The 17,296-nt window shown below is 55.1% G+C and overlaps 6 protein-coding genes across 6 annotated transcripts; 5 read left to right on the forward strand and 1 right to left on the reverse strand.

Moving 5' to 3' along the window:
• Positions 1 to 71: 71 nt before the first annotated feature.
• Positions 72 to 3,801, forward strand: KRP23_6223 (WASH complex subunit 5; the record flags this gene model as incomplete). The annotated part of the gene is made up of 4 exons (XM_067891389.1): positions 72 to 181; positions 246 to 366; positions 471 to 557; positions 631 to 3,801. 4 exons carry the CDS (start codon positions 72 to 74, stop codon positions 3,799 to 3,801), a joined length of 3,489 nt encoding a protein of 1,162 aa, XP_067745749.1.
• Positions 3,802 to 4,012: 211 nt separating this feature from the next.
• Positions 4,013 to 5,762, forward strand: KRP23_6224 (putative serine/threonine-protein phosphatase 2A activator 1; the record flags this gene model as incomplete). Its single annotated transcript, XM_067891390.1, has 7 exons — positions 4,013 to 4,102; positions 4,216 to 4,302; positions 4,390 to 4,515; positions 4,603 to 4,750; positions 4,821 to 5,348; positions 5,523 to 5,548; positions 5,685 to 5,762. The coding sequence occupies 7 exons, from the start codon at positions 4,013 to 4,015 to the stop codon at positions 5,760 to 5,762; spliced, it is 1,083 nt and encodes a 360-aa protein (XP_067745750.1).
• A 2,196-nt stretch (positions 5,763 to 7,958) lies between these two features.
• Positions 7,959 to 11,075, forward strand: KRP23_6225 (Elongation factor 3; the record flags this gene model as incomplete). Its single annotated transcript, XM_067891391.1, has 1 exon — positions 7,959 to 11,075. The coding sequence occupies one exon, from the start codon at positions 7,959 to 7,961 to the stop codon at positions 11,073 to 11,075; it is 3,117 nt and encodes a 1,038-aa protein (XP_067745751.1).
• Positions 11,076 to 12,073: 998 nt separating this feature from the next.
• Positions 12,074 to 12,914, forward strand: KRP23_6226 (putative voltage-gated potassium channel subunit beta; the record flags this gene model as incomplete). Its single annotated transcript, XM_067891392.1, has 3 exons — positions 12,074 to 12,163; positions 12,231 to 12,353; positions 12,423 to 12,914. The coding sequence occupies 3 exons, from the start codon at positions 12,074 to 12,076 to the stop codon at positions 12,912 to 12,914; spliced, it is 705 nt and encodes a 234-aa protein (XP_067745752.1).
• Positions 12,915 to 13,308: 394 nt separating this feature from the next.
• On the forward strand, positions 13,309 to 15,541 carry KRP23_6227 (uncharacterized protein; the record flags this gene model as incomplete). The annotated part of the gene is made up of 3 exons (XM_067891393.1): positions 13,309 to 13,369; positions 13,434 to 14,223; positions 14,293 to 15,541. The coding sequence occupies 3 exons, from the start codon at positions 13,309 to 13,311 to the stop codon at positions 15,539 to 15,541; spliced, it is 2,100 nt and encodes a 699-aa protein (XP_067745753.1).
• A 96-nt stretch (positions 15,542 to 15,637) lies between these two features.
• KRP23_6228 (Ultraviolet-B receptor UVR8) lies at positions 15,638 to 17,255 on the reverse strand (the record flags this gene model as incomplete). The annotated part of the gene is made up of 6 exons (XM_067891394.1): positions 15,638 to 15,765; positions 15,853 to 16,032; positions 16,105 to 16,254; positions 16,324 to 17,001; positions 17,096 to 17,137; positions 17,207 to 17,255. 6 exons carry the CDS (start codon positions 17,253 to 17,255, stop codon positions 15,638 to 15,640), a joined length of 1,227 nt encoding a protein of 408 aa, XP_067745754.1.
• Between the last annotated feature and the right edge of the window lie 41 nt (positions 17,256 to 17,296).

The following is a 17,296-nucleotide window of genomic DNA, read 5'->3' on the forward strand; positions in this document are numbered from 1 at the left end:
ATGATGTCATGTCACTCGTTGCGATTCCCCCTGGCATAATCGCTTCAAGGCTGGCTTCCTGATCCTCGCTCATGGAGTTTCTGGCGGAGGAGAACGACTGCGGCCAGACGCTGCTGCGTCTCGTGAGTCGCGGCAGCGCCATCATCGCCGAGCTGCTGCGTCTGTCCAACAACATTCCCGGGTGCGCAAGTAACAGAGGAGGAGGAGGAAGCCAGAGATTCTGACTTGGGGGTTGTGTGCTGCAGAGTGTTCATGGGGCCCTCGCACGTAGAAGACCCGGAGCAGCTCAAGTACCTGAATATCCTGTTCGACTTTGCCTACTTGAAAAACCCAGAGGACTTTGAGAACATGGTCAACAGCAACACGGTGGGTGAATTCAAGTCTCAATTAGGTTTTATGAACCATTTGGTTGAAGTCTGCTTACTAATGCGGATTTTATTGCGTATTTTTATTCGCTACTGTTGTGTTAGGAACTGCTCGATGTGGACGACGAGTTCATGGACAACCACGAAGACATTCTAGACCGTTTCTACCAGCTTTTTGACGGCATTTTCAAGGTTTGTGTCAGAGTTGGAAGCTTGGAGAGCTTTTTGAGGGATCTATTGACTCTGGGTGTGTGTGGATGAACAGTATATTAGCGACTACTTGGAGTTCTTGGACAATCTGGAGAAGGGGTTCTTCATCCAGCACACGCTGGCGAACATCTTGCTGGATACGGACGGCGCGCAGCTCATGTGCGAAGCGTTGTACCTCTACGGTGTGATCTTGTTGCTGCTGGACCGCAAAATTCCCGGCCCGACGCGAGAAAAGATGGTTGTTGCGTTCTACAGAAGCAAGGGCGAGTCTGCGCTTGAGAACATCGACGAAGTCTGCAAGTTGTGCCGTGTGACGGGATACCTGCCTGGACAGCCGAAGCCGGCTCAATACCCGGAACGGTACTTCAAGCGCTTTCAACCCCCGGAGGAAGTCGTGAGCATGGTGATCGGCAAACTCCAATCCGACGATGTTTACCTGCAAGAACCGTGCTTCCCGCACCGCACCCATCGATCTACTCGGCTCGCAGGACAGGCATCAATGCTGTTTGTGATTCTGTTCTTCGCCCCGGATATTCTTATCCACGAGAAGGCAAGTATGCGCGAAATCGTGGATCGCCACTTCAACGATAACTTTATCCTGACAACGTACATGGGCGCAGTAGCCGACCTATCGCTGGAGTGGGCGGCGTATCCAGCGGCGCGTTTAGCACTCGCAAACACGCTGGAACCGTCGAATATCGCGCACATTACCAAGAAGAAGGCACAGCAAACACAGCGGTCCATCGATGAGCTCAACTACTTCCTTACGGAAGGCGTGCTTACAGAAATGTACGTGCTGGAAAACCTGGACCCGCTACTGAACTGCATCCGTAATGCCAACGTGACAATCCGTTGGACGATGATGCACTCTCGAATTCAACCAACGATTCCTTTGATGGAAAACTCAACAGCTCAGCGCGAGATCTTCGACAAGGGCACAGATCCGGACAAGTTGATCACACTGCTGTTGAAGGTCTCGCAGCTAGAGTGGAAGCTAAAGCAAATGTTCGAGGCACTGCTAGCTAGTAAAGAAGACCGGTGGCAGCGCTGCATGAAAGAGACATCAGAGCGCATGGAGGAACTCAGCGAATACTTCTCCGGAGAGAAGCCACTGACTCGTGTGGAGCGCAATGAAGATCTCTTGAAGTGGTTCAAGGACTTGGCTGAAAAGGTGAACAGCCTGGATTACGTGGATCACATTAAAGCTGGACGGCGAATTAAGCGCCTGATCGAGGCGTTGGGCCACGTTGAGCAGTTTGACCAGATTGACACAAACCTACAGGTGAAGGCATATCTGGAGGAGTCGCGGGAATTTCTCACCGAGATGGTGCGCACTGTCCGCATTCGAGACGAGGTTATGGGCATTATTGAGAACGTGTCAGACCTGTCGTATGCCTGGGAGGTTATCAATGACTTCATGAAGATCCTACACCAGCGCGTGAAAAATGACCCGTCCTCTGTTATCCTGCTGCGTGCCATGTTCCTCAAATTTGCGTCAATTTTGGATGTGCCGCTTACGCGCATCCATCAGTGTGGATCGGAGGATGTGATCTCGGTGGCCGAATATTACTCGGCTGAGCTTGTGGACTACGTGCGGCGCGTAATGGAGGTGATCCCACAGAGCGTATTCCGCATCCTGGCGGGTATCATCAAACTCCAGACGGACCACATGAAACCGATTCCCGTGAAATTCGAGAACACGTTGTTGAAGAACCATGCTCAATTGAACGAGCGCTACCGCCTTGCGCGTGCAACCAACGAGGTTTCGAAGTACACTGAAGGAATTTTGGCAATGAAGCGCACTCTGCTTGGTATCATCGAAGTGGACCCTCGGCAGGTACTGGAAGATGGATTGCGCAAGGAGCTCGTCTACCGCGTGTCGCTTGCTTTCCATGAGGTGCTGAACTTCGAAAAAAATACGTCGGAAGAGTGCAACGAGATTTTTGTCAAGTTGGCGTCCAACCTGGATGCCTACCGACTTTCGTTCGAATACATCCAAGACTACATTGGTATTTACGGTCTGCGCATGTGGCATGAAGAGCTCTCACGCATTATCAACTATAACGTCGAGCAGGAGTGCAACCGCTACCTGAAGAAGAAGGTGTATGACCGCGCATCACAATACCAGAGCCGTGCTATCCCGATCCCGCGCTTTCAGCCGCCGTCGGGTGATATGAGCGTTAACTTCATGGGCCGCCTCATGCACGCGCTCTTTATCATGACCGACCCTCACACGACCATTTACTCTCCGCAGTCTATCGGCTGGTTTTCTGAAGACGGCAATGAGGTGTGCGGCATTGGAGCTTTCTCTGTGCTGCACAAGAGTGTTGGGCTGCTAGGCCTCGCAGGTCTAGACCGCATGCTCTCATTCCGTATTGTTCATACACTCAACAACCTCGTCAAATTCTGGGGATCAGCCGTGACTCCGTACTACCCACTTCTGGATCAGCTCTCAGCAGCTCTTGTACCAGAGTGGAAGTTGCCTGAGCACTCGACGAAGCTGTACGAAGCTGCGCTGAAAAAGGTGGAGAAGATTATGAGCAAGCTGCTTAAGGCCGTACTGATTATCGGCCAGGCAGCCCTCATTCGGCGACAGGTTTCAAGTGAACTGTCGTTCTCCAGTCGCCTGGACGCTAACTTGCTGGCTACAACACTGGATACGCTGAATATCTCGCTGTTGAATGATATTCGCGCTCACTACCGCGACCCAAAGAACAAACCGTACCCGGGCAGCGACGGCAACCCCGTGCTGGTAGAATTGAACAAGTATCTGGAGAATACGGGTGCCAACGACCCGTTCCAGAAGATCTACGTGACCGTCGCAGAGCCTATGGAAGGGCTTGCAGCTATGTTTATGCTGTTCGTGGTGGCCTACATGCCCAAGCTTCAGTACGACCGCAACTTCGGCGCGCTCAGCCGCGTTGGTAAGAACCCAATCGACGGCGAACCTCTGCTCGTAGGCATCCTCACCATCTTCAAGCAGTTCCACCCGTCGTACACGGAAAAATTCCTGGCTTATATGGGCCAGTTCGTGCGTACCAAGGTCAACGACATTTTCGCCGAGAAGGCCGAGAAGAAGGGCAAGGCGTCTTTGCCGACGGAGCTGCCTGTGGACGTGGTCAACACGCTAATCTTCATGCTCGAGTTCGCTCGCTGCGCCAAGATCAAGCGCAGCGTCTTGGATGGCCACGTCCCCGCCTACGTTTTTGATGCCATCCAGCTCTAGTCCCCCTCACGAAAGACGGACCTTTGCAGACAACGAAGTCACGGGAAGCGGAGCCAGAGCAAGCTGACAATAAGAAAGCACTACAATAGAAACCGCCGTACAAAAAGGCAAGTTGAAGTTGCATGTCACTAAACTGAGCTTTTCCAATCGCACTTAGCATGACGAGAACTCCAAGGGAGCCAGAAACGAAGTAAAAGTACGCGCCGAGATCATGAGCGATTCGGGGACTGGCGGCGACTATAAGGAGCCCTCGCGCGCCATTTTCGCGCAGCGCGACCTGCGCCACTTCCTGGGCTCACCGGTGCGTCTCCCCTCGTGCATCTACGCGCCGTTCATTCCCTTTGGCGCCGTTCTGAGGTGCTAAAAAGTCTCATTTTCTTCTCTATCTCCTACTTTTGCAATCCGTTTCCTCAGGCACAGCAGATGATCCTGGTGTTCGTGAAGCACTTGAACGAGAGTGTCAAGGGCAAATCCATCTCCAGCGACTGCGAAGTCTCTCCGGTGCGGCATCAAGCGAGAGAGGACAAGATGTAGGGAGAGAGAAAACTGTAACTCACTACGGTGTGGCTTTGGTGTGGGGTTCTACAGAACGTCCAGAAGGCCGTGGACCTGGTGAACGAGATCAACTCATGGATCGACGAAATCCCGCCGATTCAGCAGCCCATGCGGTTCGGCAACAAGGCCTTCCGCACGTTCTACGACCGAGTAGTCGAGGTGAGGGGACGACGCTATTCCGAGTCCATCAGAAGGGTGCTTTTATGCTGAAGGGTGAAACATGACTCTGATGTATTTGCTCCTTAGCGGACGCCTGTGATGCAAGAGAACATGCTCGCGGAGGATCTGCGTGGCGCCGTCGTCGAATTGGCAGCGTACCTGGACGATTCGTTTGGCAACCGTGTCCGTATCGACTACGGCACAGGCCATGAAACTAGTTTCATTGTGTGGATGTGTAAGTGACTCGAGATGCTGGGAGGGGGGATGAGGGTGGTGTTAATTGCTTGAGTTGTTGTGGTTGTCAGGTTGTCTTCACAAGCTTGGCTTCTTCAAGCAGTCTGATTTCCCAGCATTGGTACTGCATTTGTTCACGACGTACCTGGCGCTGATGCGACGCCTGCAGAAGCAGTACATGCTGGAGCCTGCGGGCTCTCATGGTGTTTGGGGCCTAGATGACTACCACTGCCTCCCATTTTACTTTGGATCTGCCCAGCTGATTGGACAGCACGATATTCTTCCCGAGAGCGTGCACGATGACAATGTACTCGAGGCAAATCACAAGGAGTACTTGTACCTGGATGCAATCAAGTTTATCAAGGAGGTGAAGGCTGGTTCACCGTTTGCAGAGACGTCGCCCATGCTGAACGATATCAGCGCACTGCCATCCTGGGAGAAGACGAATGGAGGCATGCTGAAGCTGTACGAGGGTGAGGTACTGAAGAAGTTGCCGGTGATCCAGCATCTGCGCTTCGGCACCTTGTTTCCGTGCACATGGACCCCGAGTCACGAGGCGGATGATGGATCGACGTACATTCCAGTTAGCACGCACCCAGGTACGGGCGTTCGTGCTCCTAACTTTGATTTAGAAGGTGTGTCGGCCAAGGCGCCGTGGGTTGCTGTAGAAACACTCACGGCCACGAAGGATACCACGATGTCGCCTCTACGCCAAACCAAGAAAACACTGGGCAAGTAACTTCGGTGAACCGAGTTTTGTGCATCCCTGCAAGAATCTCGTGCGGACGCTCCGAAACGGGTGGGTACTGCCAATCAAAAAAAGTGAAATGCGGTGCTCCTGAAAAAGTGCTTTTTTGCATGTTGTATGCTGTCCCTGTACGGTGGTTGCTTGTTTTGCCTGGCAAAATAACATGTGAGCCTTTTTGCCTGTGCAGTGCAGTGCTGTTTGCGATGCTGGCGTGTTCGTGTGTGTTTTGCTGTGGTTGTGGCATGCCAAATCCAGAGACCGCTGACGAGGAGCTCGACACCGGCAATATATGCTGTTTAACAGTCTCGCTGACTCAGCGCGAGCCGAGCGCCAGGCAATCGAACGCCACGTCGCTTGCCTGTTGGAGCGCGTCACTGGTCGGCCTGCGGGTGGAAAAGGGCTGAGCGCCACCGAGATCTGATTGCCCTCGGACTCGGAGGACACGCTCCAGTCGAGCGGGGCAACGAAACAGACGACGATGAACAAGAAACGGCCGAGGAGCTGGACTGCGTGAGCAGCGAGGGAGGAGTGAAGGTCTCAAACGCGTTGTCGAGGCTCTAACGCTGCGGGGTGCAGCCATTTCGCTGCGTGAACGCGACACGGTGAAAACGGATTGCGGCGAGCGAGCGAGAGCAACGAGTGGCGGCAACCATGCACCAGAAAACAACCAGCGAAATACTTGGAGAACAGTCGTGACGAGCGCAGATTACGGAGGAGTGGGTGTCGACCATTTAACATCTGCAGAGGACGACCACGCTGAGACGAACGCCAAGGCGCGGCGGAGTCGTTACTGTACGAATCGCAGCCATGCGATGCGAGGCAGGACAAGAAAGAGGACAAGTACGAATATCATTTGCGTCGACCCAGCGAGTGCGTCACCGGCAGGCACAAGACGGAACAGCCCAGCACCGGCACCACAGTTCCGACATCGGCGTGGTGATCATAACTGGGCAGCGTTATTTTTGAGCGTAGCGTGGCGAGCGGCATATTTTCACACAGCGTTAATAAAACGCTGGCACCCGAGTGCGAAAGGTACAACGTTCATCGGAAGCACCTGGATATTGCTACGACCCAGTGCTACGCAAAACGCAATACTAAGCTCGCCATTGCGGGACCAGTACACCCAACTTGGTTTAACATCTTCAGCGTCGTCCGTAAACGGTCTCCTGTGTGCGCATGGTGCAGCCAAGCCAATGGTTCCATCTGTCTCTGCAAGGTGCAAAACGTGAAGATGAAGCCCGACGGCAGCGGGAGGAAGGTCGTACCCAGCATGCTTCGCTGCAGCTTCTGGTCAAACATCCATCGCCAACCGTTGCGGAACTGAATCCTGAAGAGTCAGAAAGCGATGACGCGACGGGTGAGCTGAGACGTTTGGCCAGAAACGGGCTGAACCTGCTGCATTTCGTACCCCCGCCAAATCTCGCTCTTGATGAAAAACGGATTTAGGAGGTGTAACTCGCTCGGAGTTTGACAACGATTTCACCAGCCCGTTGTCCTTGCAGCCAGTTCTCACCCCGCACGGAACTTGACAAATCACATTGTATCAGCTTGCTGTATTTCGTCCAGCGAGGCGTAAGGGCAAAGCGGCGCCCATGAGAGATGGCCTCATGGGCGAGGAATTTCCATAAGTCAACCATAAGCACTGCCTCCAAGATCGGCCCAGCGGAAATGATAAGAACAGCGAATGCGATCGCACCAGCATGAGATAAGGCAGTCGAGCGGCATCGGAGCTCTCCTTCCATCCAACGGACTGCAGCTCTCCGACCTGCATTTGCAGACCTCTATAATTCGCGCCCCCCTCATTTACGATGTTAGCACGGAGAGCGGCTGTTTTACAAAAGTGCACATCCGCCTCGTCGCGTCGTTCCGTTGACCAATCATTTCCGGGGTGTGCTGCGGAAGCTCACCGGAAATTTTTAGTGAACACTCTTATCGCTCGAGACTCTTGACTCAAGAGGTCGTTTCGTACGGGAGCCAAAGGCAGGCATCGCTTTACGTCCATCGCCACCGAGAGCGACAGGCTGGCGCCGCTGACGCCATGGATGCCGTTGCGCCGTCGACTTGCGTCGCTTGGGGGGACATTTTGGGCAAAGACGCGGCGCCAGGCAATCAGCCCAATTGCCCTCTTTTGGGCGTGTCCCAGCGCGCTTTTGGCCCGGCTCCTGGATCAGGATTGCATAGCCGGGCGGCAGCTGTTTAACACAACCCTCGGAACCAGGGACGAGCCAGTTCGCGGCGCCCTTTCCCAGCCTCACCCTGACTGGCCAGCAGCAGTTCACGGGGGTTTCGCCCTCTTGACTGGCGGAGAGCGCCACATGGGACCGTCACTCCTCGCGGCCGCCGCCGCCGCGCTCGCGTTGGGATCGGTCATTTTGGAATTCACTCCGCCGAGCCCAAGCCCAGCGAGCGCCTTTCGTACCCCAAGCCGACTGCCCCAAGGAAGAACAGTTCATTCGGTACCATGGCCCCGTACGCTCCCACCGACGGCATCACCAAGCTCGCCATCGACCAGAGTAAGCACTTCTCGGAGGCTCTGAAGGAGGCCCTCAAGAGCTCGGCCGACCAGCAGAAGGTCGCGGCGGAGAAGGTGTCGGAGCTCGTGGGCGGCGATGCCAACCTGAACCTGGGCGTCGTCTCGCAGGAGCTGCGCAACGCCCTCGAGGGCAGCGACGCCGATGCCAAGGTCGTGGCCGCTCACGTCGTGGACGACCTCATGCAGAAGCACTCGGAGCGCGTGGAGGCCTACCTGGTGCCCCTGCTGTCCGTGTTCCTGGACCTGCTCGCAGACAAGAAGCCGGCCGTGCGCCCCGTGGCGCAGGAGGCTGCGCTGACCATCGTGACGTCAGCCAACAAGAACTCGACGATCCGCATCCTGCCGATCCTGTTCGACGGCCTGGACCGCTCCAAGAAGTGGCAGACCAAGAAGGGCTCGCTCGACCTCGTGGCTGAGCTGTCCAAGGTGGCTCCGTACGAGGTCGGCCGCTGCCTGCCCGACATCATCCCGCAGGTGACGGACTGCATGTGGGATACCCGCAAGGAGGTCAAGGTTGCCGCCAAGGACACCATGACCAAGGTCTGCAACGTCGTGGGCAACATGGATATCGAACCCTTCATCCCTGCCCTGGTGAGCTGCCTGGCCAACCCCACGGAAGTGCCGGAGTGCACGCACAAGTTGGCCTCCACCACGTTCGTTAAGACCGTGGAGGCCCCCGCTCTTGCCATCATGGAGCCGCTGCTGAAGCGTGCTTTGGCTGAGGGCAAGACGTCCGTGAAGCGTCAGGCTGCTGTCATCATTGACAACATGTGCAAGCTCATGGACGACCCTGCTGAGGCTCAGCTCTTCATCCCCAAGCTGCTGCCCGGCCTGAAGAAGGTCATTGAGACCGTCGCCGACCCTGAGTGCCGTGAAGTCGCCACTCGCGCCCACGAGACCCTTTTCGTGGCTGGTGGCTCCATGGAAGTGTCTGAGGACGAGCTGAAGGTTGACTACGAAAACATCCACACGGTGGTTGTTGAGTCGATCGCCGCTAACCCCGCTGCTGTCAAGGCGAACATTGACAGCTTCACGGTTGACTACGTGACTGGCATCTGCTTCTTCCGGGTTGTGTCCCGCAACTTCAGCCCTGCTACTTTCGAAAAGCAGATTGGCACGTACTTCAAGGCCTTTATTAAGCCGGCGGACTTGAAGCCACTCGCCACCGAGATCCGCGACCGTTGTTTCAAGGAGAACAAGAGCATCTTTATTGAGGACGTTGATTGTGACGAGGGTATCCCGGACCTGTGCAACTGCGAATTCTCGCTTGCCTACGGTGGTATGATTCTGCTGAACAACGCCCGCCTTCGCTTGAAGCGTGGCCACCGTTACGGTCTGTGCGGCCCCAACGGTTGTGGTAAGTCGACTCTGATGCGCGCTATCTCCAACGGTCAGCTCGAGGGCTTCCCCAGCCGCTCCGAGCTGAAGACTGTGTTCGTTGAGCACAACCTGCAGGCTTCCGAGGCTGAGTTGTCCGTGGTGGACTTCATCCTGGTGGATGAGGACCTGAAGAACACTCCTCGCGACGAGGTGTGTGACACGCTCGGAAGCGTGGGCTTCACCCCGGAGATGCAGGCCCAGGGTGTGGGTACCCTTTCGGGTGGTTGGAAGATGAAACTTGAGCTTGCTCGTGCCATGCTGCAGAAGGCAGACATCCTGCTCCTTGATGAGCCGACGAACCATTTGGATGTCAAGAACGTCGCCTGGCTGGAGAACTACCTGACGAGCCTGCCGAACGTGACGAGCATCATGGTGTCGCACGACTCTGGCTTCCTCGACACTGTCTGTACCAACATCATTCACTACGAGACGCGTAAGCTGAAGATCTACAAGGGCAACCTTTCTGCTTTCGTGGAGCAGAAGCCTGAGGCCAAGGCCTACTACGAGCTGGAGTCTGACAACGTGAAGTTCACGTTCCCGGAGCCCGGTTTCCTCGCCGACATCAAGAACAAGGGTAAACCCATCATTCGTCTGACGAACTGTTCGTACCAGTACCCTGGCACCCCGAAGCCGTCGATCAACAACATTTCGGTGACGTGCGCTTTGTCGAGCCGTATCGCCGTGCTTGGACCCAACGGTGCCGGAAAGTCGACCATGATCAAAATGCTGACGGGTGAGGTTGAGCCCACGAGTGGCCAGGTGTGGAAGCACCCTTCCATGCGTTTCGCCTATGTGGCCCAGCACGCTTTCCACCACATTGAGTCTCACCTCGACGAGACCGCGAACCAGTACATCCAGTGGCGTTTCCAGTCCGGTGAGGACAAGGAGCTTCTGGCCAAGGAGACGCGTAAGCTGTCCAAGGAGGAGAAGGAGCACTACAAGAAGCCCGTGAACTGGGAGGGTGAGAAGCGCGTGCTTGAGGAGATTGTGTCTCGCCGCAAATTCAAGAAGAGCTTCGAGTACGAGCTGAAGTGGGACAAGTGCCCGGTTGACGAGAACGCCTGGGTGCCTCGTGAAAAGTGTGAGAAGTGGGGCTGGGACAAGCTGCTGCAGATTGCCGATGACCGCGAAGCCGCTCGCGCCAACCTGCAGGCCCGCCCGCCTACGGCTATTGCTGTGCAGAAGCACCTCGACTGCTTCGGCCTGGGTGCTGAGTTCGGTACGCACTCGCGCATGCGTGGTCTGTCTGGTGGTCAGAAGGTGAAGGTTGTGCTGGGAGCTGCCATGTGGCTGAACCCGCACATCCTGGTGCTTGATGAGCCCACGAACTACCTCGACCGCGACTCGCTTGGTGCTCTTGCTTCGGCCATCAAGGACTTCAACGGTGGTGTGGTCATGATTACCCACCACAACGAGTTCTCTTCGGCTCTGACCCAGGAGACGTGGAACGTTGACGCCGGTTTCCTGTCCATCGATGGCCAGCAGATGGAGGACAAGACCAAGATCGAGCAGAAGGAGGAGGAGGAGACCATCGACGCTTTCGGTAACGTCCACAAGACCAAGATCAAACGCAAACTGACCCGCAAGGAGAAGAAGGCCAAGGAAAAAGCTCGCAAGGAGGCTGAGGCTCGCGGCGACTACTACAGCGACTCCGACGAGGAATAAGTGGCTTCGACTTCGCGCCCCACGATCCATCTCTTTGATGATACCTTATTTGCTATAGAAGAAAAACTCCTCGATGTGTGGTATGTAGAGTGACTTGGGAAGCGATTTAGACCGCGAATTCCGAAAATGCATAGAGAAGCCATTTTGCAGACCATTTTGTCTTTTTTCGTTCTCTTGAGCAGTAAGTCGTAAAGAGCTCGGTCAACCGCGAAGCCCATGCAGCATTTTTAGCATTGATCGAAGTTGGTCTCACAAACTCACGCGTCGAAAGTGTTGTTGAGATAGGAACATGCTACAGTACTCTTTACGTCGCTCACACACTAATGAAATCGGCATGGTTCAATGGCACTGTTGCTGCGGGCACATCTATGCAGTTCTTGCCTGAGCTCTGTACACAGAGATCGACCAGTCCTCGCGTTGCCTTGTATCGACAAGGTCCCGCACAAACCAGTCTCCACTGCGCCTACCTTCCACAGCCCCACGTCACCTCCAGCAGAAGCTCTTGTTTGGTGAGGCCATGGTGCAACTATCGTTTGACCAGGAAGAGCATCTCGCTGTTCTGGCGTTGGAATCTTGCTGCAGATACGTCAGCGGCATTCCAGCCTCACAACGCAATTCACCTCAGCAGGAGCACTCCACCACAACCGACCATGAGCACCACGACGTCGCACAGTATGAAGTATCGCTTCCTGGGCAACTCGGGCCTGCTGGTCTCTCGCCTGTCGTTCGGTAGTTGGGTCACCTTCGATGCGCAGTTGGACTTCGAGAAGGCCTACAGCATCATGGAGCACGCGTACAAGCAAGGCATCAACTTCTTCGACAACGCCGAGGTGTACGAGAACGGCCGCTCCGAACTCGTCATGGGCAAGGTGGTGAAGGCCGGCGTCGAGCGTGGCGCCTGGACGCGCGAAGATCTAGTCATCAGCACCAAGCTCTTCTTCGGAACCAAGCCGGGCCCGAACCAAGGCGGCAACAGCCGCAAGCACATCGTGGAGGGAATGAAGGCGTCGCTCAAGCGCCTCGACTTGGACTACGTGGACCTGGTGTTCTGCCACCGTGCCGACCCGTTCACCCCCATGGAGGAAACGGTAAGCCTCATGAAAAATACCTGGAGAGTGAAGCCTTCGTACCGTTACTGATGATTTCCTCTTCCAGGTCCGTGCGATGAACTACGTGATCGAGCAAGGCTGGGCATTTTACTGGGGCACCAGCGAGTGGACTGCGCAAGAAATCATTGAGGCCTGCGAGATCGCGGACCGCCTCGGCCTGATCCGTCCGGTACGTTCAATCAATCGTACTGCACTCGTTCAGGTTCCAATCTAACCTGGCATTTTGCTGGTTCTACAGGTGTTCGACCAGCCGCAATACCACGTCCTGGAGCGCTCGCGTGTCGAGTACGACTTCGACGTGTTGTACAAGAAGTACAACTACGGCCTCACGACGTGGTCGCCGCTGGCCTCGGGCGTCCTCACGGGCAAGTACAACAACGGCATCCCGGAGGGCTCGCGTCTTTCCATTCCGCTGTACAAGAACATGCTTTCGAACGGCCTAGAGGAGAAGATCGCCAAGGTGGTCAAGCTGACGGAGATCGCCAATGACCTGGGGTGCTCCATGGCGCAGCTGGCCATCGCTTGGGTGGCGGCCAACCCGCACGTGTCCACGGTGATTCTTGGCGCAACGAGCATCAAGCAGCTTGACGAGAACCTGAAGGCGCTCGAATTTGCCGACAAAATCACGCCGGAGATCCGCGACAAGATCGACGGTATCGTCGACTTCCGTGCCAAACTGGTGACGGACCCGGAGCCGCACGTGCTCGCGCTGCGGAAGCAGTACCTGTAGATTGGTGCGTCCAAGCTTAGTTTTGAAAGGAGCAACAAGCCAGAGATAATTGTGCCAGCTCACTGAGCCTTTTGCATGGTGTGATCCACCGACAGAATAAGAGGATCTTATCGACGAAAATACGAATCTGCTGAAGTTGCTTTGCCTCGAAAATCTGCTGCAAATGTTTTTGGCGCCAATGAACACTCAAACGATTGGCGCCGAAAATTCGGCTAAGTTCGACCACCGCTCGGTGCTTATTCCAACAAGCGGGAACAAAGCAACGGGAGGCATCAGTCGCGCTCCACCCGTCACTACAGGCCACTACAGCTAGGAGTCAGTGCTAACAGAGGCACTCCCATATTTCCAGGCATCTTGTCATAACATCCCCGCTTCTCCGACGCCCGTACAGTCCATGCTGACCGCGCTATTAGCCATGGAAGACAGCAATTATCTCGCCCAAGACCTCAGTCATGGTACGTTTTGACGCCCTCTACGGGTGGTTTCATGCAATTAACCGTTTAATTGTGTTCTACCCAGACTCCTTCGACTCCGACAGCCTCTCGGGGCTTCATACAGCGTGGTTGGACGACGAACAGCTCAATAATCTGCCGATCGTGGACGTCCTGGCCGATGTTTCGACGCTTGAAGCACAGAACAGCGACGATGGCGGCCTCAGTACGACGCAGAAGGTAGCAGCGCAGTCTCCAGCAGCAGAGTCTGTGCTTAGTGCGGCGTTGGGGGACCACGACACACAACTGCTGGATGTAGCCCTTGATTTCCCATTCGACACGGAGCTGTCGCCCATTCTGGAGCCTTTTGCAGAAGCCACAGTGGCGATGAGTCCGATGCAGATGCAGAGGAGGCAATCCAAGAGCCCCCGAGTACACGGGACGACCAGTTCTCCCTTAAGGAGAGCGCCAACAGTGACGACGCCAAGACAGGTCATTAGGTTGGAAAGTGACAAGGCTGCAGAGAAAACAACGCCATTGACTGTAAACAAGCGGCCAAGGACGAGAAGCTCATCATGGCAGGAGCAGGAGCAGAACACTTTCTTTACTATGTTTAAGGGCAAGTGGCCTCCTACGTCAGAGAGCGAACCTGTGCCCCCGTTCAGCTCGCTGCTGCTGCAGCGATTTGATGCGATCAGCACAAAAGTCAGGACGAAGAGCGTCATGGAGGTGAGGCAGTTTTACACCACGGTGATGCAGCATATTTCAGAGATGCTGGAGGTCGTCGACAATGACATTGACTTGACCAACCCGGACCAAGTACGCATTGCCGTGTGGTGCTGGAAGAAACTGATGGCTGACAAGAACCACCACGAAGAGTAAGTTGATTTACTACTGCAGATAGTGGTGTTTACGTGGTTCTAACGACTCCTTTTTGTTCCGTTTAGATTCCAGGCGCTTGGTTCGCAGCCCGCATCAGTGAAGAACCGCTTGGCCAATGTGCTTCTCCAGTCTATCATCCGCAGTCGTCGTCAAATGCTCAAGGCCAAGTCGGACCACATGTACAATTCGGCACCCAACAGCACGGACAAGCCAACTGCGGCCGGTCTGACATCCATCTCAGCATGGGTGTCGCGCTCGAACCTGAGCTCCTTTTTCGCCAAAGGAAGTATTCCCGTGCCCGAGGTGTCAACTGTGCAGATCCATCATCCTATGGTGAGAAAGAAACACCCTGCTCCGCAGGACCAGGTAGCCTTGATGCCTCCTGCTAGCTCCCCCTCCGTCACTGAAAATGCCACACAGGTGTTATCTGTCCAACAGCCAATTGCTGGAGTACCAGAGGGGGCCCTGCGGAAGCGTAAGCGCGGTGCTTCTCCTATGACTGAGTTTCCTCCGGAAAAGAAAAGCCGCAGCTCCGAAATCGAAGCTGCTACCTTCACCAGTCCGCCTCCCACGGACAAGCGTTCTCGGTCGCGCCCACGAGATGGCGTCACGTTCCACACGCCGCAGCAATTCTCGCGAAAGAAGATTTACATCAAGATGCGCATGGTTCCGCGGGATAAGCAGACCAAGTCAGATGTAGTGAGCTGCGGATGTAGACCGAAGGTGGAGCTCAAACTGTCGTCGACCAAGAAAATTTCAGAGATCACAGCGCACATGACCAAGAAGTGGGCGAAGGTTCACTCGTTGCTTCCAAAGGGAGCCGTGCTGTGCTTCTTTCAGAAGAACGGAACCGACAACTGGTCCAAGGACTTGGACGTGACCTGCTTCGATATCTGGAAGCACTGTGGCAAACAGACGAACGGCGAAAATGTGGTCGACGTGTCATACGTGTGGCAGGTGCCTGAGCAGACCGTTTCTCCTGTCGACGACGAAAACGTTCAGGTGCAGAATTTGATGCCTGCGGCGGCACTTTTTAGACAAGACGTGCCTGCTGCAACGAAACCAATTTTGATCAGCGGAGATGAAAGCGAGATGGAGCAGTTGTCCCCTGCGCACGGCCTGCAAGAGTATGGTGCGCAAGTTGCGTTCGATCGAAGTGTCACCGCCAAGGCGAAGGAGGAAGCAGCCGCGTTGGCAGAGCTGACTACTGATAGCGGCGACGAAGGTCTTGGCGAGGAATTTAGCCCGACGACGGGCCGTCTGCGCCGGCGCATCCAGCCGGTGCTCGTATCAAAGGAAGAGTTCGATATCTAAGCGAAAGCAGACCATGTAACAGTACCCCCAATGAAGCAAAAACTGCCACCGCGTTCGTATTATCACTTGAAAAGGCAATGTCGCCATGCATCTCTACTAGTTCGGCTGCGCTAGCAGGAGGCGGTAGTGAAAGCCGCTCTCTAAAGACGCCACCTTCATGTTGGCGAGCTCTTCCACACGATGAATTCCAGCTTCGAAGTTCCATTCGTATGCTCGGCCATCGGCTGTAATGTGATTGACACCGGACAACGTTAGAATAGGCATCAATGCTCGCAGGAAGCACAACTCATTCGATGATGCAGCTCACGTACCCGTCACGAACGAGGACTTGTCCACGCCCTTGCCAATCTTCACGATGTCCGTCGCGCGTACAACTTGCTCATTAGAGATCTGTAGCGGAATTGTGTGCATTTCCGACGCCACGTGGGTAAAATTGTTCATCTCTTGACGACCCGACGGTGTGCGCCCCGCCAGCCAAATCTTGTTGTCGGCTTCATCACAAACAGGTACTTTATGTCAGCATCTTAGTTGGCAAGCCACACCCATGGAAAATATCTACTCACCGGTAATGAAGGTCGTGTGGAATTGACTGCACTTGAAGAGTTTCACAGCGTCGCTAGTGCGTACAAGTCGCGGGGTGATCTGGTCGCCGTTACTTTCCGCTTTTCCCTTCGGATTCAGCAGCTTGCCCCACAAGTACAGCTCACCGTCCTCTATCATACGTAGAAAATCAACAGTGTTAGCATGCGAACATCAAAAGAAACTCACGGAGACAGACTGACCTGTCACAGCGCAGGAATGGTTGAATCCAGCGCCGACGTGAGCAATCTTTTTGCCCTTCAGCGCGATCAGTTCTTGTGGTGCATCGGCATTCCCCGTGTCAAAGCCAAGCTGTCCGCGCTCCCCCTTTCCCCACGTAAATACCGTGCCATTTTTCGTCACCGCCAGACCATGCTGATACCCAGCCGCAATGTCCACAATCTCGTCGCCGTCAATGTCGACATGCGTGGGTGGCTGAACGCTAACACCCTCCTCGCCAATACCGCACTGGCCATAGCTGTTAGCACCAAGCGTAAACAGCTTCCCGCTCTCCGTCAGCAGGAACGTCAGCGCCGTAGAACACACGATCTTTTTGACGCGCTCGCCATCAGGCAGCTCCAGCGGCGCCGGCTCCAGCGTGTCCACTCCGCGCGCACGAGTGAAGCTGTTCATCCACCACACGAGCTTGGGAAGCACGCGCTGCATGTTGGTGGAGCGGATAACGTCGCGGAACGAGTGGGTACGCCCGTAGATGTAAGCGTCTCCCTCATTGGTGATAAAGCCAGCATGGGCCCAGCCAACAGAGATCTCCTTGACGGACAGACCGGTCGTCGTCGGCAGCGGCGTGGGGGTCAGGACGTTCTCGTAGCCGCCCGTGCCCAGAGCACCCAAGAACCCGTCGCCGTATGACAGCAAAATAGCTGCAGCAATGGTAAAATAAATAGCATAACGATAGCAATTGATGAGTGGTTTGGAAATATGCTGCAACCAAGAAAAGCTGCCTGCAAAACGTACGGCCAGGGCCGGAGCTGGCAGCTTGCGTCGACAAGGCAGCGGCTGAAGCGAGGAATTAGAAACGGTACAAAGGATACATCCATTGAGATCAAGCTGTGGAGGTGCACGTACTGCGAGCAACGGCTCGATTGCAAATGACGAGGGAGCGCAGCGACATCATGATGCCCGATGCAGTTGCCGTTGATCACCACACACGCCAAA

This window comes from Phytophthora ramorum, assembly GCF_020800215.1.
Source record: "Phytophthora ramorum isolate Pr-102 chromosome Unknown Phyram_PR-102_s0005, whole genome shotgun sequence".
In the NCBI taxonomy this organism is placed as follows: Eukaryota; Oomycota; class Peronosporomycetes; order Peronosporales; family Peronosporaceae; genus Phytophthora; species Phytophthora ramorum.